The sequence below is a fragment of the Protomyctophum bolini genome, assembly GCF_963924005.1.
Source record: "Protomyctophum bolini genome assembly, chromosome: 3".
Taxonomy (NCBI): domain Eukaryota; kingdom Metazoa; phylum Chordata; class Actinopteri; order Myctophiformes; family Myctophidae; genus Protomyctophum; species Protomyctophum bolini.
The window spans coordinates 4,234,778-4,260,295 of NC_137864.1; the positions used below are offsets into that span (position 1 = coordinate 4,234,778).

The following is a 25,518-nucleotide window of genomic DNA, read 5'->3' on the forward strand; positions in this document are numbered from 1 at the left end:
ATGGTGTGCATGGTAAATAATTGGATGGCCAAAACACATTTATGTTTTATGTTTTACTTTTGGCTGTCTGCTAATCACAAGGTCATAAAATATCTCATATTGCTTTCTCTAGGCCCCCCCTCCCCCCTCTCTGTGTCTGTAACTGTAAAGAACCCAAACACGTTTTCTACTGAACTTTTCTATATTCTGGGTGAACAGACATTGTTATTATGACAATGTTACTTATTGTGAAACAAGTCGTTTTCCTTTGAGCCAAATGCTTTTATTTTGAAGGGAGTTTTGTGGGACATAGCTGTCGTGTATTGGTTACTGAAGTCACATGACCAGGAAGCAGGTGACGACAGGTAACAGAAATGTATAGGGACACCAAAGATGATGTAACAGAATGTTATTATTGAGACTGGCAAGTTGGCTCTGCAGAGTTCCGCGTGTCTCTGCCTGTTTAGAGATGAGGTCTTCCACATTCACAAAGCAGCTGAGGACCTGTTTGTTAACATCAGAGGGTAGGCGCGCGTGCACACTCGCACACACACACACACACACACAGACACACAGACACACACACACACACACACACACACACGCACACACACACACACACACACGTGTGCGTAGGAAGCATCTACACACACATTTATGCCTGATTTATAATGTACATTTGGTGACTTGATGTGTACAAGCTACATTATGAATGTTGAGCATTTGTGATTTTTATGTCAAAACTCTTTTGCCGATTTAGGAATTTTTTACACACTCATAACATATTCAATGTCTCTATATTGTCACTGTTCTGCTTAACATCCTCAATTACACAATTGTTTGTCTTTATTAGTATAATAATAATAATTTATTGGAATCTTTAACACCTTCATGCCATGAGTTTAGGGTTTTCTTTTGTTTTCAACTTAAAATGTATTAATTTTTCATGAACAAGAATAGACAAAGACATACAGAAAGCAATAAGACAAACAATTGGACATTACAGTATGTGTTGCCATCTCAGGAAATAAAAGTAGTAGACAAATGCTATAATTGCAGGAGTTCACACACAGACAGGATAATAATAAAATGGAAACAATTTGTGAGCGAGCGCGCACGCACGCACGCACGCACGCACGCACGCACGCACGCACGCACGCACACACACACACACACACACACACACACACACACACACACACACTGGGTTCAGGGTTTTCAATCAGTGCCTCTCTTCAATTTGTGTGTTTCAGATACAACAAACGCATCAACGACATAAGAGAATGCAAGGAACAAGCACTGTCTCATGCGTACGTATCCTAATCTCTCTTTGCCCTCCATCTCTTAATCTGCCTCTATCTGTCTATCTATCCATCCATACATCCTTCTCTCTTGTCTTTGTCTCTTCTCGCCTTTCCCTCTTTCTCAACCTGCTATCCTTTTATCTTGCATGCTTTTGCACTTGTTTAACCACTTTCTCTAATTGGCCACTCATTCCTCCATCCATTAGTCTTTTAGTCCTGCATCCCTTCACTTTTTAATCACTTAAACCTTATGCTTTTACGCCCCCTGATGTTTTCACGCTACACTAATAATATCTGTGTGTTCACCCCAGAAAAGGGATGGAAGAAAAAATGCTATTGAGAAACATTCCACTTATTGGCTGTCTGGGCCAGTTTCTTTGTCCAATGTCAATGGGCTGACATTACTGACCCTACCAAAATCCATTTAAGGTTTTAGTATAAAACAAAAAAAATATATAGTATGACCAGTTATTGAACTAGTAAAGGTAAAATATTTAATTCCTCCCCTGCTCAACCACCTGCCTTCTCTCCTCTTCTGTCAGTGGTACTCTCATCTTACCATGTTGTCCCGAAGGTGATAGAATATATAATTGAATGATGTGTCATTGGGCATCATCTATGTGTTTGATGTGCAGAGGCTCCATGCACAGAGAGAGACGCAAGTTTCTCCGCTCTGCTCTGAAGGAGTTGGCTACCGTCCTTGCTGACCAGCCTGGACTCCTGGGCCCAAAGGTAATATATAATGTCAACTTAACCCATTCTTGGGGTGGGAACCCCTTTTGGTGTTTTTAACTAAGCATTATGTTATGCTTTAGCTATTGAAAAATAGCAGATCTACAAGCTCATAGCGTGCCACCGAGTGGCGCACTACGAGCTTGTAGGTCTGCTATTTTCTTATTTTTATGATCAGTACTTTATTTTAGATTTTTTACAAACGCATACAACAGACAACCTAAAATACAGACACAAGCAACAACAGCAGAGTACGTATTCATGGACAGACAAGATAGATAAGAAAAAATTGAAAATAGTTTACATTATTTAGACGACCAAACGCAGCATCATCAACCGTATCATAATGTGTAGTAATACAATAAACAATCAAGAGGGCATTGCCTGACCATGGATCACACCAAGGGACCTGCAACATGACTGAGGAACACGTCCCACTTCAGATCATATTTTAGGTCTGCTATTTTTGAAAAATCGTAAGGCACAAATCTTTGAATATATATTCTTTCAGAGCGAACGTTTTTTATTTATTCCGACGTCAGGCCTGGGTTAAAGAGTCGTGCTGCAATATTTGTATATTCTATGTTATGGAGTTCCTGTGGAGAGCCAGAAGTACAGGACCACAACGTTAGTACTGCGAATAATAATAATGGTGATTCCTGATCTGGTACTGGTACCCAGTTTATACAAGCTCAAAATCTGGGCATTTGAAATCACGCAATGCTTTAGCGCTTTGTCCCTTACTCCAAGTTGTGCATTGTGGGATTGGGATAATGCCTTTTCAATCGGGGCCAGAATACGTTATCACACAGTTTATTAAGGGAATACATTATGTTCTGATAACTAGTGTGACTCTGTCTTCTTATAAACCTAATGATTTAAGATGAACTTTTCTACTTTCTATTTAACACCTGCATGAGTTGGCCCTATAATGTTCTGATGAAGATAATGATACCAAAGTAGTGTGTTTTTTCTTTGTACAGTAGGTGTTCAAAAAGAGACCTTTCTCTCTTTTACTCTGTGTTCTCCACCTGCAGGCGCTGTTTGTGTTCATGGCATTATCGTTTGCCCGTGATGAAATCATCTGGCTCCTTCGTCACGCCGACAACATCCAGAAGAAAAGTACAGATGACTTAGACAAGTAAGCAAACACACACACACACGCACAATAATACACACACACTGATACATGATCGCACACAGTAATGTGTGTTTGGTTGCTATGTATATAATGGAATGTACATCGCTAGGCACGACAGAATTGTTGACCTATTAGCTAAGTTCATATGTTTCATCATCTGCCAAAATGTATAAGCACTCGTATGTTTTAACTGCCATGTTCATGTAGCCAGACTCAAATCACACTGTCGTGTGGTATTTGAGTCTATGATGATTTCAGATGTCACAGCTAATACACCAGATATTGTTGGTGTTGATGACAGTAGAGAAGTGACCATTTTGGAAGTGGTATGTACATTTGACCACAGTCTGGAAGAGGCATTCCTTACCAAGGTGCTTAAGTACCAGCGTCTTAAAGATGCTATTATACAGCTTGGCTACAAATGTAAACTACTTGTGTTCATATTTGGAAGCCTTGGTAATGTCCATAAATCAGTCGTGAGGTGCCTGCAGATTGCAGGCATGCCCAAGCTGAGAGCTGATCAGGCATCGGCAAAATTCTGTTCAGTGTCTGCAATAATTGGCAGTCGCCATATATGGAGAAGGCGATGCCCGTGATCTGTATCCTGAAGCACTTGTTGTAGAGTTTTCCAAGTTTGCGCATCCACTATTGTTTGTGTTCAAGAATTTCTTGTTAAGTGTGTGTGTGTGTGTGTGTGTGTGTGTGTGTGTGTGTGTGTGTGTGTGTGTGTGTGTTACAGACACATAGCAGAGTTGATCTTCTACATGGAGGAGCTGAGGGCCCATGTGAGGAAGTATGGTCCAGTCATGCAGAGGTACTACGTTCAGTATCTATCTGGTTTCGATGCTGTGGTGCTCAACGAACTGGTGCAGGTACACACACACACACACACACACACACGCACACACACACACACACACACACACACACACACACACACACACGCATTGAAAATGTCAGTGGGACAATCTTAATTAACGGGGGGAAGGGGGTTACTGAAACTACCCCTACCACCCATGGTTTCATATTCCTAATATTTATTTGTATGACAATGATGAATAATGGCTAAAGGAACATGCATCGATAACATTAATCACCGTAAGAATGGAACTTGTTTTTTCTATGCTAGAACCTCTCTGTGTGTCCAGAAGATGAATCAATCATCATGTCTTCCTTCGTCAACACGATGACCTCTCTCAGCGTCAAACAAGGTAAACATAAACTACTGTACTGTAAATCATGGTTTGAGGTAATCATGTATGATCATTTAACCCTGAGAGTGTACAATTGCAACAGGTCATTCTTTCTTTATACAGTCTTTCAGTTCAATTAACCCATTTAGGCCTGAGGTCGAAATTAAAAAAAAAGTCTTCAAAATCCTGACGGCTTTCTGAAATGTTTCTGTTTCAGTTGTGCTCAATATTTCATGTCAAGGAAAGGACCCCAATATGAAAATATGTTGTTCCAGGGACCCCAACACAGAAGCAAATAATTTAGTTAAAATGTTCACTCTGTAACAATATATATTCAAAGATGTGAGGCACATTTTCACCATTTAAAAGAAATAGCAGACCTACAAGCTCGTAGAGCGCCACTCGGCGTGAGCTTGTAGATCTTGTATAACATAAAAGGGGTTCCCGCGCAAAATGGGTTAATACTGGAATGTACTGTGTTTATATTATGCCAAAAACTGTTTCATGGTTTCTCTCTCTCAAAAAAATCTAAAAGGAAAAGAAAAACCTGGTACAACAGAATAACATTCATAAGCCAAACGCCAGCAGACAGTAAACATCAAAGATTAAATGCTTATGTCCATGTCAGCTCAGTGTTGTGGAATATAATTATTGAAGGATGATGTGATGTGTGTGAATATTGTTTTAAAAATAACATCAAACACAGTGTTGTGGTAATTTTGCACATGCTTGTTCCTTATAGTGGAGGATGGAGATGTGTTTGACTTCAGAGGCATGAGACTGGACTGGTTCAGATTGCAGGTACACACACACACACACACACACACACACACACACACACACACACACACACACACACACACACACACACACAGTTGAACTTGATACCAACTACATGTTATTCAGGAACAAATTGTATCGAACGAATTTGCTATATTTTCAAGATGTCTCTGGGCAAGCTGGATATTATGCGTTTATATTGTCAAACATATTTTGTGTAAATGTGTCCTTTTTTTCAAATTCAATGTCAATTCATGATCATGTCAATCAGAGATCAGCGGATGAGCTTTTTTGTCACCCGAATCCGAGTGTGCATATTTATAATCCGCCTGTTATCCCACCGCATAAATGACTTAATCCAATTTATATATCCGCAACCACCCGAAATCCGCTGCAGGGATATAGCCAATCTACAAGTTCAAGGAAAAATACTACTAACGCACGCACGCCGAGATTTGGTGCCTTTAAAAAAAAACTATATTATAAGCCTATAGATAGATGTCATTAGTTTATTTCCGTTTTAAAAGTTATAAAACCTATAGATGGATGCCATTCATTTATTTCCAGCATTATTTCACCCACGGTTTATCCGATATTAATTAATAATATATTCTTTTGACCCAAACTGCGGTTAACCGGCTAAATCCGCCATTCGCTGGTGTCTAATGTCAATACAATACAATACACAATGATGCTATAGTGTTCAGTTTGTCGTTCTCTTGTTTCTGATTCCTCAGACTTATTGCCACTTTCTTTGCATTTCGGTTCATCCCTACTTCCTGTTTTCCTTTTCCTCATTCCCTCTTCGTTTCCATCCAACCTGCCTTTCTTTCCCTGTTCATTTGGTTCGTTCCCTTCTATTCCATCTTTCTGTTCTTTATTCCCTCCCACCATGTCTCCTCTAGGCGTATACCAGTGTTTCTAAGGCCAGTCTGGGTATAGCAGACCACAGGGAGCTGGGGAAGATGATGAACACCATCATCTTTCACACCAAGATGGTGGACTCACTGGTGGAGATGCTAGTGGAGACCTCTGACCTCTCCATATTCTGGTGAGAGACACACACACACACACACGCGCACACGCACACGCACACGCACACGCACACGCACACGCACACACACACACACACACGCGCACGCGCACACGCACACGCACACGCACACGCACACGCACACGCACACACACACACACACACACACACACACACACACTTCTTATACATTAACACATTTACACAAAATAAATAATATATTTTTGTGTGTGCAGTTTCTACAGCCGTGCATTTGAGAAGATGTTTCAACAGTGTTTGGAGCTACCATCTCAGAGCAGACACTCCATCTGCTTCCCTCTGCTGTGTACACACTTCATGTCCTGCACACATGAACTGTGCCCCGAGGAGGTAACACACACACACACACACACACACACACACACCCAAAAGAAAAAAACACCCATAGTCCCAGCTAATGTGTTGTGTTTTTAGCAGAACATACTGTGTTGCAGTTTGTGTCCGCATAGAAATGACAAGTATAATTGTAGCCATAGAACAGCCCACATTGTGTGTTTATGTGTGTGTCTTCTAGCGCCACCACATAGGGGATCGCAGCCTGTCGCTGTGCAACATGTTCCTGGATGAAATGGCCAAACAGGCCAGAAATCTCATCACTGACATTTGCACGGAACAATGTACTCTCAGTGACCAGGTACGTACTGTACACGCACACTACAACGCCTATTTTTGGTCAATGGGACGACACGAATGAGACAATTTTAATATAACGCAGTATCAATTCTTTGTTGCCAAGTATGTTGTTCATATTTCCGTTCTGCTAATGACAAAGTGATCTACCATAAACCCATTTTGACCTGAGATCAGATTTAAAAAAAAAGTCTTCTACATCCTGACAGTTTTCTGAAAAAGCTATGTTTCTATGTCAGTCGTTCTTCGACTGTTCAAAAATAGCAGATCTACAAGCTCGTATGATTGTTGTATAATTGCAATATTACACGAGAGGGTGTTCTTCATCGTCATTAATGCATGCCTGCGATGCTGCAGGAGAGTTCCGAGTGCATTAATGAATATAAAGAACACCCTCTCGTGTAATATTGCTTAATGAATTAACTAACTGGTTTAAGACAGCCAACACTAGGCCTATGCTATTACAAGATATTAGCATTAGCAACCATCCTACCAGATGTGTCCAATGGTTTTGTTGTCTTGTAGCAACATTTGGATGAATTTAATATATACATGCAATATTACTACTACTATACTTGTTTTGTCTCCAGCTGCTTCCTAAGCACTGTGCCAAGACCATCAGCCAGGCCGTCAACAAGAAGAGTAAGAAAGCTACAGGGAAGAAAGGAGAGCCGGAGCGAGAAAAGCCTGGAGTTGAGAGCATGAGGAAAAATAGATTACTGGTCACCAAGTGAGTTATCTCTGACACACACACACACACACACACACACACACTAGAACATTATTATTCAATAAGTATTGTAAATCCTTAACCCATTTTGACCTGAGATCAGATTCTAAAAATGTCTTCTACATCCTGACAGTTTTCTGAAAAAGCTATGTTTCTATGTCAGTCGTTGTTCGATTTTTCTAAAAATAGCAGACCTTCAAGCTCATAGCGCGCCACTCGGTGGCGCGCTTTGAGCTTGTTTTTTTTTTAGCTTGTCTTTTCAATAGCTAAAGCATAACATAATGCTAACACCAAAATGTTGAAATTCTTGTCATTTAAAACGAAATGTGAAAGGTTTGTTTTCAATGTACTGTGTGTGTATTTCTGTTATTGTAGAGCCAGGGGTTAAACGGGTCACAATAATAACCTGACTTCACAGCCTTGTGTGTTCTCGTACAGACAGCAAAGTGTTTGAAACGTATACTTTGTTGTTGTCTTCTTTCAGTCTGGACAAGTTGCACACAGCCCTGTCTGAGCTGTGTTTCTCCATCAACTACGTTCCCAACATGGTGGTGTGGGAACACACCTTCACACCGCGAGAATACCTCACCTCACATCTAGAGATCAGATTTACCAAGTAAATACATGTACACACTGCAAATACTCTCATGTGTTTGATTGCTCAATGTTACACTGCGACCTCTAAAGCCTGCTGTAAATGATCCCCAAAAAAAATATTGCTGTTGTCCTCAAATGTTGATGCATGTATCATGTATGTAGATAATGAATTATGATTTGTCATCAGTGGATACAAATTACATTATGTATGTATTTATTAATATTTATCTTAACGTTATTGTCTAGCGAAATGTTCTAATTTAGCTACAGTTGTCAAAACACGTGCAAACATAAAGTAAACCTTTGTCTGTGTTCATCTTGTTACCTTTTATTCACATGGAAAGCTAAACTGTTTCATGTGTATGTGTCAGGTCTATTGTGGGGATGACCATGTACAACCAGGCTACTCAGGAGATAGCCAAGCCCAGCGAGCTACTGACCAGCGTCAGGGCCTACATGACCGTCTTACAGTCCATAGAGAACTATGTCACTATTGACATTACCCGCGTGTTCAACAACGTGCTGCTGCAGCAGACCCAGCACCTAGACAGCCATGGAGAACCCACCATCACCAGCCTTTACACCAACTGGTAAGATGACCGAGACCGGGTGGCGCCCGCTGGCCTAGTGGTGGCCTGACAGCGTGTTGCGTGTTTGAGTACCGTATCATGAACTTCATGGCAACCTTTGCTGCATGTTGTCTACATGTTGTCTCTGTAAGACAGCCCTCCCCTATACACCGGGAGGAGCAGTGCACCATTTCTTACATTATTTATTTAAAGACCTTTTAAGCGTCGTACGAAGCCAACTCTTGTCGTGACAAATCATGACAACAAACACAATTTTTCGGGCCAAACAAAGAATTAGAAAATACATTTTTTGTTGTTTTTCTTCTTTGTAATTATTTGTTTGGTCCAAAATATTGTGTGTGTTGGCATGATTTGTCACGACAAGAGTTGGCTTCGTACGACGCTGAAAAGGTCTTTAAAAAAATAATTTAAGAAATGCCTATGGGAAAAATGCATTGGGATTCATTTCCTGGGCCACTCGTTGTTCTGAAAGGGGGAGGGACTGCGACGCTCTATAGGGGTGGCTTTCAGGACTATTCTTTAGATTAGGGTCTGAGAGGTTAAATCTCATCAAATGGTGGCCAGTGGCTCAAATGCCAAATAAATAATGGGCCTTGAAATGAAAAGGGTTGAAAACCACTGTCATAAACCCATCACTGGCTGTGTTGTTAGGGTTAGGAGCAACACTACGTCAACCGTACGTCCCACAAACGCTAATATGGTATCCGTTTCGCATTCGGGTTCTTGGAAACGCCCCCCAGCCACTGCGTTAGTTTGACTGAGGTTAGGTTTAGGTATAGTTTTACTGAGGTTAGGTTTAGGTATAGTTTTACTGAGGTTAGGGTTAGGTATAGTTTTACTGAGGTTAGGGTTAGGTTTAGGTATATTTTTTACTGAGGTTAGGGTTAGGTATAGTTTTACTGAGGTTAGGGTTAGGTTTAGGTATATTTTTACTGAGGTTAGGGTTAAGGTTAGGTCTAGGTATAGTTTTACTGAGGTTAGGGTTAGGGTTAGGTTTAGGTATAGTTTTACTGGGGTTAGGTTTAGGTATAGTTTTACTGAGGTTAGGGTTAGGGTTAGGTTTAGGTATAGTTTTACTGAGGTTAGGGTTAGGGTTAGGTTTAGGTATAGTTTTACTGAGGTTAAGGTTAGGGTTAGGTTTAGGTATAGTTTTACTGAGGTTAGGGTTAGGGTTATGTTTAGGTATAGTTTTACTGAGGTTAGGGTTAGGGTTATGTTTAGGTATAGTTTTACTGAGGTTAGGGTTAGGTTTAGGTATAGTTTTACTGAGGTTAGGGTTAGGGTTAGGTTTAGGTATAGTTTTACTGAGGTTAGGGTTAGGTTTAGGTATAGTTTTACTGAGGTTAAGGTTAGGGTTAGGGTTAGGGTTAGGTTTAGGTATAGTTTTACTGAGGTTAAGGTTAGGGTTAGGTTTAGGTATAGTTTTACTGAGGTTAGGGTTAGGTTTAGGCATAGTTTTACTGAGGTTAGGGTTAGGTATAGTTTTACTGAGGTTAGGGTTAGGGTTATGTTTAGGTATAGTTTTACTGAGGTTAGGGTTAGGGTTAGGTATAGTTTTACTGAAGTTAGGGTTAGGTATAGTTTTACTGAGGTTAGGGTTAGGGTTAGGTTTAGGTATAGTTTTACTGAGGTTAAGGTTAGGGTTAGGGTTAGGTTTAGGTATAGTTTTACTGAGGTTAGGGTTAGGTTTAGGTATAGTTTTACTGAGGTTAGGGTTAGGGTTAGGTTTAGGTATAGTTTTACTGAGGTTAGGGTTAGGTTTAGGTATAGTTTTACTGAGGTTAGGGTTAGGTTTAGGTATAGTTTTACTGAGGTTAGGGTTAGGTTTAGGTATAGTTTTACTGAGGTTAGGGTTAGGGTTAGGTTTAGGTATAGTTTTACTGAGGTTAGGGTTAGGGTTAGGTTTAGGTATAGTTTTACTGAGGTTAGGGTTAGGGTTAGGTTTAGGTATAGTTTTACTGAGGTTAAGGTTAGGGTTAGGGTTAGGTTTAGGTATAGTTTTACTGAGGTTAGGGTTAGGGTTATGTTTAGGTATAGGTATGGGTTAGGGTTAGGGTTAGGGTTAGGGTTAGGGTTATGTTTAGGTATAGTTTTACTGAGGTTAGGGTTAGGGTTAGGTATAGTTTTACTGAAGTTAGGGTTAGGTATAGTTTTACTGAGGTTAGGGTTAGGTTTAGGTATAGTTTTACTGAGGTTAAGGTTAGGGTTAGGGTTAGGTTTAGGTATAGTTTTACTGAGGTTAGGGTTAGGTTTAGGTATAGTTTTACTGAGGTTAGGGTTAGGGTTAGGTTTAGGTATAGTTTTACTGAGGTTAGGGTTAGGTTTAGGTATAGTTTTACTGAGGTTAGGGTTAGGTTTAGGTATAGTTTTACTGAGGTTAGGGTTAGGTTTAGGTATAGTTTTACTGAGGTTAGGGTTAGGGTTAGGTTTAGGTATAGTTTTACTGAGGTTAGGGTTAGGGTTAGGTTTAGGTATAGTTTTACTGAGGTTAGGGTTAGGGTTAGGTTTAGGTATAGTTTTACTGAGGTTAGGGTTAGGGTTAGGTTTAGGTATAGTTTTACTGAGGTTAGGGTTAGGGTTATGTTTAGGTATAGTTTTACTGAGGTTAGGGTTAGGTATAGTTTTACTGAGGTTAGGGTTAGGGTTATGTTTAGGTATAGTTTTACTGAGGTTAGGGTTAGGTTTAGGTATAGTTTTACTGAGGTTAGGGTTAGGGTTATGTTTAGGTATAGTTTTACTGAGGTTAGGGTTAGGGTTAGGTTTAGGTATAGTTTTACTGAGGTTAGGGTTATGTTTAGGTATAGTTTTACTGAGGTTAGGGTTAGGGTTAGGTTTAGGTATAGTTTTACTGAGGTTAGGGTTAGGGTTAGGTTTAGGTATAGTTTTACTGAGGTTAGGGTTAGGTTTAGGTATAGTTTTACTGAGGTTAGGGTTAGGGTTAGGTTTAGGTATAGTTTTACTGAGGTTAGGGTTAGGGTTAGGTTTAGGTATAGTTTTACTGAGGTTAGGGTTAGGTTTAGGTATAGTTTTACTGAGGTTAGGGTTAGGTTTAGGTATAGTTTTACTGAGGTTAGGGTTAGGTTTAGGTATAGTTTTACTGAGGTTAGGGTTAGGTTTAGGTATAGTTTTACTGAGGTTAAGGTTAGGGTTAGGGTTAGGTTTAGGTATAGTTTTACTGAGGTTAGGGTTAGGGTTATGTTTAGGTATAGTTTTACTGAGGTTAGGGTTAGGGTTAGGTTTAGGTATAGTTTTACTGAGGTTAGGGTTAGGGTTATGTTTAGGTATAGTTTTACTGAGGTTAGGGTTAGGTTTAGGTATAGTTTTACTAGGGTTAGGGTTAGGTTTAGGTATAGTTTTACTGAGGTTAGGGTTAGGGTTAGGTTTAGGTATAGTTTTACTTAGGTTAAGGTTAGGGTTAGGTTTAGGTATAGTTTTACTGAGGTTAGGGTTAGGGTTATGTTTAGGTATAGTTTTACTGAGGTTAGGGTTAGGTTTAGGTATAGTTTTACTGAGGTTAGGGTTATGTTTAGGTATAGTTTTACTGAGGTTAGGTTTAGGTATAGTTTTACTAGGGTTAGGTTTAGGTATAGTTTTACTGAGGTTAGGGTTAGGGTTAGGTTTAGGTATAGTTTTACTGAGGTTAAGGTTAGGGTTAGGGTTCGGTTTAGGTATAGTTTTACTGAGGTTAAGGTTAGGGTTAGGGTTAGGATTAGGTATAGTTTTACTGAGGTTAGGTTTAGGCATAGTTTTACTGAGGTTAGGGTTAGGTATAGTTTTACTGAGGTTAAGGTTAGGGTTAGGTTTAGGTATAGTTTTACTGAGGTTAAGGTTAGGGTTAGGTTTAGGTGTAGGCTGTCAATCACAGCGACTGGCCAGTCACAGCGCACCATTTACTCAAATGCGAAACGGGAACCATATCAGCCCCACAAACAGTTGCTCTTTAAACCTTTGCATGCGTTGTCTTCGGGTCAAAAAGACTGCCCGCCAGCATGTTTATTGTTTACCATCAAAAGAATAAAAATAAATAGTCATCATGTTCTTTTGTAAATGAACTCCCTCCTTGATCATGCTATGGCTTCACGCGAAAGCATTAACCCATTTAGACTTTTAGAGTTAAAAAACATTCACTTTGAAAGAATATATATACAAAGATTTGCGCCGCATTCTTATGATTTTTCAAAAGCAGCAGACCTACAAGCTCGTAGCTCGTATAACACAATGTTTAAAACACCAAAAGGGGTTAAAAAGCGTCAATGAAGCAACACGTTTTGACCTTGTCCATCTGCCATACTTTTGAATTTGAGTCCCACGAAACGTTTTCGGACATTTCCACTCGACAGAGACGATTATAATAGTTATAACGGTACAAACTCCTGAATATGGGAAACACGGTCATGTTATCTCAGGAAGAATGATTCATGTGTACTGTAGAAAATGCTACTCTCTCTCTCTCTCTCTCTCTCTCTCTCTCTATTGTCTCTCTTCTCTCTTATTTGTGAGAGTGAAAAGTCCTAAAAAGGGCCCAGTGTAAAGTGTTGTGTTTGGCTGGCACTAGGTCTGGGGCAGGACTACCAGTGGATCGGCCTCAACGATAAGATGTTTGACAACGACTTCCGGTGGACCGACGGCAGCCACATGGTGAGAGACACACACAGACACGCACGCATGCACGCACGCACGCACGCACGCACGCACACACACACACACACAGACACGCACGCATGCACGCACGCACGCACGCACGCACACACACACACACACACACACAGTCCCATGATGTGACCGAACGCAGTCTATATAGACGCTGCTAGACGCCGCTAGACTGTATATAGACGCTGCTAGACGCCGCTAGACTGTATATAGACGGTGCTAGACTGTATATAGACGCCGCTAGACTGTATATAGACGGTGCTAGACTGTATATAGACGCTGCTAGACTGTATATAGACGCTGCTAGACTGTATATAGACGCTGCTAGACTGTATATAGACGCTGCTAGACTGTATATAGACGCTGCTAGACGCTGCTAGACTGTATATAGACGCTGCTAGACGCCGCTAGACTGTATATAGACGCCGCTAGACTGTATATAGACGGTGCTAGACTGTATATAGACGCTGCTAGACTGTATATAGACGCTGCTAGACTGTATATAGACGCTGCTAGACTGTATATAGACGGTGCTAGACTGTATATAGACGCCGCTAGACTGTATATAGACGCCGCTAGACTGTATATAGACGCCGCTAGACTGTATATAGACGCCGCTAGACTGTATATAGACGCCGCTAGACTGTATATAGACGCCGCTAGACTGTATATAGACGCCGCTAGACTGTATATAGACGCTGCTAGACGCTGCTAGACTGTATATAGACGCCGCTAGACTGTATATAGACGCCGCTAGACTGTATATAGACGCCGCTAGACTGTATATAGACGGTGCTAGACTGTATATAGACGCCGCTAGACTGTATATAGACGCCGCTAGACTGTATATAGACGCCGCTAGACTGTATATAGACGGTGCTAGACTGTATATAGACGCCGCTAGACTGTATATAGACGCCGCTAGACTGTATATAGACGCCGCTAGACTGTATATAGACGCCGCTAGACTGTATATAGACGCCGCTAGACTGTATATAGACGCCGCTAGACTGTATATAGACGCCGCTAGACTGTATATAGACGCCGCTAGACTGTATATAGACGCCGCTAGACTGTATATAGACGCCGCTAGACTGTATATAGACGCCGCTAGACTGTATCTAGACGCCGCTAGACTGTATCTAGACGCCGCTAGACTGTAACGCTGCTAGACTGTATATAGACGCTGCTAGACTGTATATAGACGGTGCTAGACTGTATATAGACGCTGCTAGACTGTATATAGACGCCGCTAGACTGTATATAGACGCTGCTAGACTGTATAATAATAATAATAATAAAAACTAGTATATAGTTAGGGGGGGGGGGGGGTAATGTGCTGAGTGATACTGTATGTAGATGCCGGTATGCCACAAGATCAAATATAATATTCACTTGTATTTAGGGCTGGGATTCGATTAAAAGAAAACTAATTACGAATGAATGACTGAGTTTTGTTTACGGTAATTTAAATGTCCCATCCACTGGGCCAAGCAAAGCGGTCCGATATCGTCTGATTGCATACATGTAGGGCTATACAGTATGATCGGTATTCGCTACGCCTGAAATTCGTCCAGTAAAAAAGGTTCTGTGGTGCAAAAACTAAGCGTGATTAAAATGCATTCATTTATTTTTCTCGTATTATTGTTTTTGTAATTAAAGTGTCGCAGTCGGTCACGGACGGAAAGTGTTAATTAATAGAAATTAATCTATACCTAAGAGTGTTAGAGAGTGGTGTGTGGGGTCTTCGCGTATACTGTAAGTATAATGGTGACAATGCTGTATATAGGTCAACATTTTGTTCTATATGTTCAAGGCCTCATAATCCAACACCAGATTGGTACTAAGATCCTGTTTGTCTCATTGACTAAAGAATGTTGGCCTCTATAGCCAGCAAAGAAACATCTCCTGTCCTCATAATAACTTCCAGTCATTATGATTATGTTCTCTATATGTTACAGTGACACAGGGTCAACATGGCTGGGGAGTAACCTGCAACTCCGAGCGCGTGTGCCTCAGCAGGGGCTCGACGGTGCACATCTACTGCACCTACGAGTACCCTCCTGATCAGGTTCATAACGTCACGCGCAGATACTGGTGGACTGAATCCTCCGCCGAGGATCTGATTGAGGACTCGCGGTATGCGGACCGTGTTCAGTGCCAATATGACGACGTGGACCGCAGCGCGACCCTGACCATTGCGGACCTGAGAGAAAGCGATCATAATTCTGTGTTCAGGTTCAGGTTCATAACAAACGTACCGACAGGGAAATATCATGGCCCCAAGGATGGAGTCACATTAGCCGTCAGAGGTAAACTATTCCGTGTTGTCGATATAATTATATTATACCTGGTACAAATCGGACTGCCACAGCTATACAGAAACACATAAGAGTAGTATAGGTTCATTCATTTTGGGGCGGGAACCCCTTTTTGGTGTTTTAGACATTGTGTTATAATTTAGCTATTGAAAAATAGCAGATCTACGAGCTCGTAGCGCGCCACGGTCTATTTTTGAAAAATCTTTAAAAAATGTGGCCGCAAATCATCGAACATTTTTAACGAAAATATTTGCTTCTGGGGGGGGGGGGGTCCCCTGGAACTATATATTTTCAGATGGGGGTCCGTGGCCCAATAGAGATAATGCTGGGGGTCCTTGACATGAAAAAGTTTGAGCACCACTGACATAGAAACATGGGTTTTTCAGAAAAATGTTTGGAATGGATTTTAATTCAACTATTGTGATCATTTTTAATGTCTATTGTGATCATTTTTAATGTCTACTGTGATCATTTTTAATGTCTACTGTGATCATTTTTAATGTCTCCGACTAGACTACTGTGAGTACTACTACTACAGTGTCAAACCTCCTGACGAGAACAGGGACGGTGAGTAGGCTTTTGTTATACGTTGTGATGTTTCTGTATTGAATTGAGCGTCAGAACTCAACTCATACACATACTGTAGGTTAGCTTCTCATAGCCCCATAGTGTGACCTAGCCCTTCGCTGTATAGCGTCAGAACTCAACTCGGTCACATACATATAGGTTACTGCATTTCCATTCAGAACCGGCTGTAGACCATGCTGCGGGTCAACACTCATTACCAAGATGGTTTTGGATAACGACTTAACGAGTCCTTGGACTTCTTAGAACACCACATGGTGATAATACATCAAATACATAGAAATAGAAAGCACGCTAAGAACTGTCTAACAGTAGAATATCTGTACAGTCAAGCTATGACTATACACTATATAGAGTGCTATGCCTACATAAAATGCTATCTATGTGACCTATAAGGTTAGCCTTTGCATATATACGCCTGTAAGGTCGTCGAGGCTCGTGCAAGCTTAGTGGCTAAGATGGAACACTTGTCACTGTGGGCCTCTATAGCAAGCAAAGAAACATCTGCTGTCCTATAATGCTTCTATGGTTGTGATCAGCGTTGTTTTTGGCAGCAAATTTAGATTTTATTTTTAGTCACAGTCTCTTGAATGGTTTTAATTTAGTTTTAGTCACGTGGAATGTTTTACCGTTAAGTCTAGTTTTAGTCGACTAAATGTCATAAGATTTTAGTCGGCTAAATCTACAGTTGATCTAGTCGACTAAAATGTGTTTCGGCGGGCCTCGATGCCGCCCTAATGACTGATTCGACACTGCGACGCGCTGTGAGCTTGTAGATCGGCTATTTTCAGCATGCAACCAATTGTAAAATGACGTATACTGGATCTCTTCCTAGCATTTTAGTCTAGTTTTTATTTGTTGACGAAATTGTCAGTGTATTTAGTCTTAGTTTTAGTCATCATAGCTTTAAGCTTTCATTCAGTTTCCGTTTAGTTTTCGTCAGTGGAAAAAGGTAGTCGACGAACATTTCTCGTCTTAGTTTTATAGTCGACGAAAACAACACCGGTTTATGCGATTCATGTGTTTTCCGTTCTGTGTTACAGATCTCTGGGGAGTGACATACGACTCCAATAGCGTGTGCGCCATCAAGGGTTCAACTGTGAAGATGACCAGCACCTACAAGTACCCGTCCAGTTACACCGGCAGAGTCTGGCATGAGTATCATCGTTCATATGATCGTTCAGATCGTTATTCATATTGGCCTTTTGACACTGGCCACTACACCTATCACCCTGTCAAAGCCGACGTCATAAACAGTATCTGGTTCACCAAAGAGACGGATCGTGCACCCGTGGATCTGTACCGGCACGCTTACTATGCGGGTCGCTATAAGGGTCGCGTTCAGTACCACTGTGTCAAACAGCGCTGCACGCTGACCATTACGGACCTGAGAGAGAACGATTCAGCGGAGTACATGTTCAGGTTCACAACCAACATACGAGAGAATTCTCAGTATGCTGGAAAACCCGGAGTCACGTTGGGTGTCACAGGTATAACTTTAGCATGAGGTGTTGTTCCATACATTCTGTTTGACATCTAAGGAAATACACACACACACACACACACACACACCAGAGAGGAAATATCTCTACCAGGCCATGAGGGTTGAGTCAGTGTCTGTCTGCCCATGAATGCCCATGTCTGGCCCAAGGAACTACAGGAATATTTTTCAAATTGCTCAACGAACACTCAATATACACATTTATGAATTAATAACCTCAGAAAAGCTGTACCTGCAGTCCATGGGATAAACGTTCCATGATAATAAGAATTAAGAACCATAACCATAAGAGCCAATAGTGTTGTGTGTGTGTTGCTTTATCCATTTAGACCATATATGTCAAACTCAAGGCCCGGGGGCCAAATCAGGCCCGTGAATGAATTATCTTTTGGATGATATTTAATTAGTATTAGAACTGGCCCTCTGGTATATTGCACGGACCACCATACTACTAAAAGTCCTGCTTTGTGACTTTTTAGACTGTCTGTGACTGCATGTCTGCATCCATTCATGTCAGACAAAGGCAGGTGCGCTTCCCTCGGCTATATAAGCTATAGGTTCAAATAGCACCAAAGTGGAAAAAGCAGTAAACCAAAGTAACGCAGACTGGCTCAGATACACATTATTATTTATTGAGAACATTCGACACATCCTGGGCCTCAGCCTTCCTCAGCGCAAGATTTGAAAACGCATTTTTTTTAAATTATTTGGGCATGATTCCGCTTGGAGATGGTTTAATCTATTGTCACTACCATCATTTCACAATCATCGGTTATTATTTATATTTTGGGTTAAATATATTTAATAATATCTATTTATTTTTGCACCCTCTAGGCTTCCGGGTGACGATGACTTCTCCCACAGTGTTAGAAGGACATACTGTGACACTGACCTGTGACACCAACTGTAAGCTGAAAGACAACCCCACCTACGTCTGGTACCACAATGGACAGAAGATGGATCACGCAGGGGGACAACGGATGGTCGTACTAGGTCCGGTCATCAGTACCCATGCAGGGAAATACTCCTGTGCTGTCAGCGGTCGAGAGGACGTCAAAGCCCCTGAAGAAGCTCTGGCGGTCAGATGTGAGTAGAGGTTGTTTTTAAGTTGTGCCGTTCACATTATTCAATCTGAAATCATAGTTTAATTTGGCTTGTAGTGACTGTGTCTTAAAAGTGAGCATACGGATGATGGGTCTATGACCCATCATCAAGTCTGATTCGTTTAGAATTAGATAGTAGACATATACTGTAAATATATATATATATAATACACACAGGTTACAGGTTAAGAAGTAGCTACAAGACACAGGACGGTAAAAGAAAATCATGCAAAAAGAGAAACATAACGAGGATTAAAATCAAATGTAAGGTTATTTTGTGCTCAATGTTCAGACAGAGTTGAGTGCATTGAGCTTCAAGTAAAAGTACTCCCTTTGTTAAATTAAACTATTATTGTCGAGTTGCGTTTGTTACGATTGTATTTTTGTTGTCATTTGTTTTGTTATTGAATTTGTGTATCCGTTATGTTCTGGACATTTTATTAACAAGAGAGCTATAACTGTAATATATATATGTATACAGTAATTGGGAGAAAAAAAGTCAATACATATATCGTTTAAAAAAAAAAGGAAAGAAAAGTGCTAGATAAATAAAGTTGATCACCACCCCCCAAAACCCATTTGAGTATATAATCATCATAATGTTTTATTATTATTATAAATTTTTTGGCACCCTCTAGGCTTTCTGCTGACGATTAGTCCATCCACTGTCGAAGAAGGACAGAATGTGACCATGACCTGCAGAACCAATTGTCCTCTGCCTGACTACCCCGCCTACATCTGGTACCACAACAACATGGCTCTGAACCACACAGAGAACAGTCTGGTTCTAGCCACAGTCAGCAGCAGGCAGCATGCAGGAGTATACTCCTGTGCCGTCAAAGATGACGACAGAGGTCCAGGTCCCGAAGAAACTCTCACCGTCAGATGTGAGTAGAATTTGCATGTCCGTAATTACAATTAATTAAATTAATATTAATTAAATTGCAATGACATTGAACCCATTGCTTTCACATCCCCTGCCCACCTGGATTAGCCCAGCCAAGGTGTTCAGATGTCCTGCTTCACTAGCGTTCAGACTATACAAGTATCCATGCACAATATATAGAAATGAACATATTCATCTCTGCCAGGCTAGAATGTACCGGCCGGGGAGGGGTTAAACTTTTTTGCCTCTGTGAGTCAGTCTGTCTAAGAGCAGGCCAGTAGGCCAAGAAAGGACATTTGTTCTAGTTTTAACCATATGGACCTTTGTGTTCCTAGTCTGGGCATGTCATATTTACAGTATATGAGGTGTACTAAAGGGCAGACACAGGCGAACATTCGGGAAAATAGGCCAGCATTCATACAGAAGAAAAGCTCGCCATGCATGATTATACCCAAAGCGTTGTGAGCTTGCAGATCTGATATTTCCGCTTTTTGATGTTTATGGTTTAAGGGGTTAAAGTTAATCTATGTTATTGTTAACATCATGTTCTACAGATGGACCAAAGAACGTTTCATTATCAGTGAGACCCTCTGGTGTGATAAAGGAGGGTCGTCAACTGACTCTGACTTGTGAAAGTGACGCCAACCCGGAGGCCTTGTACACCTGGTACAAGGTCAAGGAGCGTACATCACTACATCTGAAACAAAAACATAAGTCGTTTTCATTCCGCTTCTCCTCTATCAAACGCAAAGACAGTGGGACATACCATTGTCAGTCTTCAAATGAATATGGAATCGTAAACTCGTCTTCTATCACTATAGATGTCCAATGTAAGTATACGTGAAACATTTTCACTTCATCCAATGGCAACAATGTTTCAGTGTCAAGTCAGTAAATGATATGTTGAATATACACAAATACATGAAGCAGCATTATGAACACGCGTAAGAATGTTCAGCCAAATGAGCACGAGTTGTGTTTCTATGTATCTTCCTCTCCAGATGCCCCTGTGAAGCCCTCAGTGTCTGTGAGTCTGTCGGGTGTAATAGAGTGGCGCAGTGAAGTGACTCTGACTTGCACCAGCAGTGATGCCAACCCACCACTGGTCAATTACACCTGGTACCACCAGAAGAAAACCAGACACGAGGGAACTCGACACACCTTCACCATCCCTAGCATTCAATTAGACGACAGTGGAGACTATTCTTGCTCCGTCAGAAACACAATAGGTGGGATGAATTCCACCTATCTGTCGGTTGTTGTAGCAGGTAACAAATACGCAACCATTCATTCATTCATTCACCCACTTATATATTTTCATCAGCAAATGTTGTCGAATAAACGGTTCTCTCTGCCGATTTGTCAGTATTGTTAACAGATTCAAAAAGTGTTGTATGAGTCAGGTCAGTGTTTTAAACTGACTTCCTGATCCCCATGCAGTGCCTTGGACAAAAATAGCTGCAGGTGCAGGAGTCCCTATGGTCGTTCTGCTCGTCATCACAGCCGTCTTTGTCTTCCGGTGGGTCAGGTAATGAACTTTGTTTTCCCTTTACAGTTTACACACATTCATCCAAATCAACGTGTTAAATCACAGACTCACCTAAAAATGTACTCTTTTCATCCACAGACAAAAGAGGGCCTCCAGGCCTGCACCACCAGCACGACCACCCAAAGCCTTTCTCCCTGTCCCTGTCCAGGTAGGTTATATATAAGCCCAGGGGAGCCAAAAGGTTACCTACTTACTGTAGTCACCCTTTGCATCCGGGAGCGAGCCTAAATTCTTCCACTGGAGGATTTCCCAGGAATTGCTGTTCCACTGAATTCTACCATATTTTAAATTCATGGGAAAAATCAAGCATGTTCGACTGACTGTGTGTCTGCCTCTAGCTCAGCTATGTCTATATGATATATTAAGAGATTTAAACCCACGGTTTCAGAGTTTTATTTTAAACAGTAGAAGTTGATAACTCTTTAGTGGAAAATCTGCTAATGGCTCAGGCCATGACCCAAACAGGAAGTTGAGTGTCAAACACTCCAAACCTTTGGGTCTCCATAAGTAAGTTATAGGCCTATTATGAATCATGAGCTAAATCCATTGAGGAAAAGCAAAATAATAATCATTTCTCTCCCTCTTTGCCACAACCCCGAACCCCCTCTTTTAGAACAACTCCGACTCCGACTCCGACTCCGACTCCGACTTTGAGATCTTCTTACCTATGGCCGATAGAAGCAGCTCCACCTCTTCAGCCTCTTCAGAGGAACCAACGGAACAGAAAGAGGACGTCAACTACTCCACTGTCCACTTCACTCGACATAAGAAGAACCAGGAAAGGCCACGCGTGTCCACCGTCCGACCACCACAGCCCCAGGGACAGGAAGATGACGTCAACTACTCCACTGTCCACTTCACTCGCTATAAGAAGATACGTGGAGGGACACACTTTTCCACCGTCCAGCCACCACAGCCCCAGGGACAGGAAGATGACGTCAACTACTCCACTGTCCACTTCACTCGTTCTAAGAATCATGAAGCCCCGCCTCTCCATTCCACCGTCCAACCACCAAGGCCCCAGAGACAGAAGGATGTCCACAATGGCGTGGTCAAATTTCAAGGGTCAAATGCTGCCTCCTGGTGAGATATCCGAGACACTATAATAATAATGAATTTAATTTATAAAGTATTTACATTCATCTCAGGGTGCTACAGGTTTTAAGAGCATGGCAGAAAAACAGCATCAAACAATTACATGTGACCCTACTAGGCCAGACAAAACAGGGTCAAAGTGCAAAGACAAAAATGAAAAAGAAAAAGGCCTGAAGTTCATGAAATCTATGAAAAACACAATATCAGACAACATGTATACTGTGGGGGTCCCTTTTTACAGCCTTCTCTCATCTGCGGGTTCCTTGCCCTGAAAGAACCTTGAAGACCCCTGGTATAGAGCCTACTTTAGACAGACAGACAGATGGATAGATCATTTATTTATTTATTCTAATTTGGAGAGAAAGCGAGCTCATCTTGCAACCTATAATGCACAGGTCCCGACGTAGGTTGTATAGGTCTCAGAATGAGCCTGTCCCTCCTGCTAATGTGGTGGTCTTTACCCTTTCTTTATTTAACCCATTCTGAACGGGAACCCATTTTGGGGTTAGCATCATGTTATGCTTTAGCTATTGAAAAATAGCAGATCTACAAGCTCATAGCGCGCCACCGAGTGGCGCGCTACGAGCTTGTAGGTCTGCTATTTTTTGAAAAATCGAAGAACGACTGACATTTTTTAGAATCTGATCTCAGGTCAGAATGGGTTAATCAGACCCAGTGTGTGTCCACAGTGGAAACCTCGTATGAATCTGATCTCAGGTCAGAATGGGTTAATCTAATGTGGTGCTCTTTACCCTTTCTTTCTTTCTTTTCAGAGCCAGCGTCGTCCTGAACGAGGAGGATTCCCGAGCGGATACTGCAATTGTCCACATTCTACAGCCCAAGGGTGGGGTCACACATTAGTACATTACACAAGTGTAATTCTTCTACCTACTCTATGAGGGTGTATGATTTATTTTATTTCGTTATTAATCTGCAAATGGCAACAACCGTTCCTATTGAAAAGCATTACCAGAATGCGCCTGCATATATAGGTGGTCAGACCCAACTGGAAGTGTATACCGTACCTACAGTATGCAGGCGCATGGAATATGGAGCGGTTTGTTGCCATTTGCGGATTTCTGCAACAAAACAAACCAATCCGTTCCCTTGAAAAGCATTGGCAGAATGGGCCCTCATAGGCAGAATTAAAGCTTGGTGTGGCCGTGCACCCGTTCTCATTTTACGAATTTGGCCCACTTGTGCAAAACTAACTAAAGTGGCTCTTGTTACAAGACATTATAGTACACCACAACATGCTCAAATACGGGGAAAAAACAATACTTAGATCGATGAATACTTAGAATTGCGATGAAACAGCTAGAAAAGACTATACTTGTGTCTTTTGGGGTTGTTCCAAGGATCCAGATAATGTGTGGGAGAAAACAGCTGATTCCAATTACCTAATTAGTATAGGCTACCGTATCGCTGAGATCTACAGAATGTGAACAGGAAGTGCACGGATACCTTCTGAACATTCATGCATGTTGCAGCTGGGTTAAGCCATTAGACGTTAATGGCTATACAGACAGATCCATCCATCTGCAGAACATTGGCTGACACTTGAACTGGGGACACCGGACGGACACCCCACCCTGACAAGCACCTGTAGGAGTTGAGTTATAGGGCCGATTCATACTCCTATTTTACCGCTGTTTCGGCGCTGTAGTGCCGAAATGATTTCGGCTCGTCAGAAATTTTCAGTAGCACCGAAGAGCCGACTTTAGGACGGTACCCGCCCCCCCCCCGAACCTCAAATGACGTCACATTGTAGCCTCTACAGCGCCGAACCGACTTTTATTCGGCTCTAAAATAGGAGTATGAATCGGCCCTTATTGTATTTCATCTGACTTGGTTAGATAAATATTGCGAGCGTCTTTTATTTGACAATTTGATCAATGTGACTTCACTTTTTATACTAGATTGTTGATTAATTTTGATACGGTAACCCTTTTTTCCCCCTTTCTATCTTTTTGAGGTATATCAAAAAGCTCTTAAAAGTCCATGAATTGTCAGGTCACCGTCATTGACTTTTTCTGTATTGTTATTATAGCCATTATTAGCCACTATATATTCCTATGTATGACTGTACATTCTCCTTTAAATAATAATTGTATTTGCTTTCTTTTGTATATAAAATGTAATGTCGGCACTATATGTGGTATCTGTTTGTGTGTCATTCATATTGATATAAAAAAACCTGAATTCAATGAAACACGAGTGATTCAAAAAGAAAAAGAAAAGAGCTGGTCTAATAAGATAAACCAGCAGTCAACAGTTTTGGACACCTTTTCCACCCGACAGAGACGATGTAGTCAGTACTGTACATCATACTGTACATGACATTGGGCTGCATGAGCCTCGTCACATCATTTATCACATTATTTTACTGCAAAAACAAACCATGTCTAGTGACTGTCTTACTAGCCCAGGTGGTATACTGTCGTAAACGTCAAAGGGGGACTTCCTTTGAACGTAATCTGAGACGTCAAATCTAGATGCTTCTTCCTGTGGCTTGAAACAATAATTCATTACAAGGCTTATAAACAGGGTATTTTGTCCAGGGGATGATTCTGGCCTCCCTTTTGGCTTAATTAGTGTTAATTAGCTGAGGACAAGCAGTTTATTATTTATTTCAACATTTATAATAATTTGAATAAATAAAACAAAATCTCTCTCTCTCTCTCTCTCTCCCCCCCATGATTGCTACATGACTTCCTGTGCTGGCTGTTATCTTGCCTTCTCAGTCGTTGATGGGTATTGGCACATTTTTTCCGTTGGTGTTACTTATTGGCCTGTAAGAGCTCTGATTTCAATCTCTCTCACAGATCTCACTCAAACTCGAAACTCACAAACATCCAAGTTCTGCTGTTCAGCAGTATCCGTTTGCTATACGGTGTGACTTGAGCAGCTTCAGTCCTGTAATTGCATCAATTCAGGTGGCATCAACTTATTTACAAGTTACCGGCATACTTACCGTAGTTTTTCTTTCGAAGATTCATAATGGCACAAAAAGACATTGAGTACAATGACGTGAGGAAAGATGATCTTGTTAAATAATACAGTATACATTATCTAGCAGT

The 25,518-nt window shown here is 41.2% G+C and overlaps 1 protein-coding gene across 1 annotated transcript in view; it reads left to right on the top strand.

The window, feature by feature from the left end:
* Positions 1-25,518, top strand: part of LOC308313443 (nck-associated protein 1-like) — a gene marked incomplete at its 5' end in the record, with an annotated part of 100,116 nt that continues 74,598 nt past the window's right edge. The window contains 15 exons of the mRNA XM_080760541.1: positions 1-12; positions 385-503; positions 1,233-1,289; positions 1,919-2,015; positions 3,053-3,156; positions 3,896-4,028; positions 4,286-4,367; positions 5,092-5,150; positions 6,035-6,180; positions 6,399-6,531; positions 6,716-6,835; positions 7,422-7,561; positions 8,046-8,177; positions 8,530-8,748; positions 13,304-13,386. Coding sequence (XP_080616667.1) covers positions 1-12; positions 385-503; positions 1,233-1,289; positions 1,919-2,015; positions 3,053-3,156; positions 3,896-4,028; positions 4,286-4,367; positions 5,092-5,150; positions 6,035-6,180; positions 6,399-6,531; positions 6,716-6,835; positions 7,422-7,561; positions 8,046-8,177; positions 8,530-8,748; positions 13,304-13,343 — 1,593 coding nt within the window. The 3' untranslated portion in view covers positions 13,344-13,386. The remainder of the gene's footprint in view (positions 13-384; positions 504-1,232; positions 1,290-1,918; positions 2,016-3,052; positions 3,157-3,895; positions 4,029-4,285; positions 4,368-5,091; positions 5,151-6,034; positions 6,181-6,398; positions 6,532-6,715; positions 6,836-7,421; positions 7,562-8,045; positions 8,178-8,529; positions 8,749-13,303; positions 13,387-25,518) is intronic.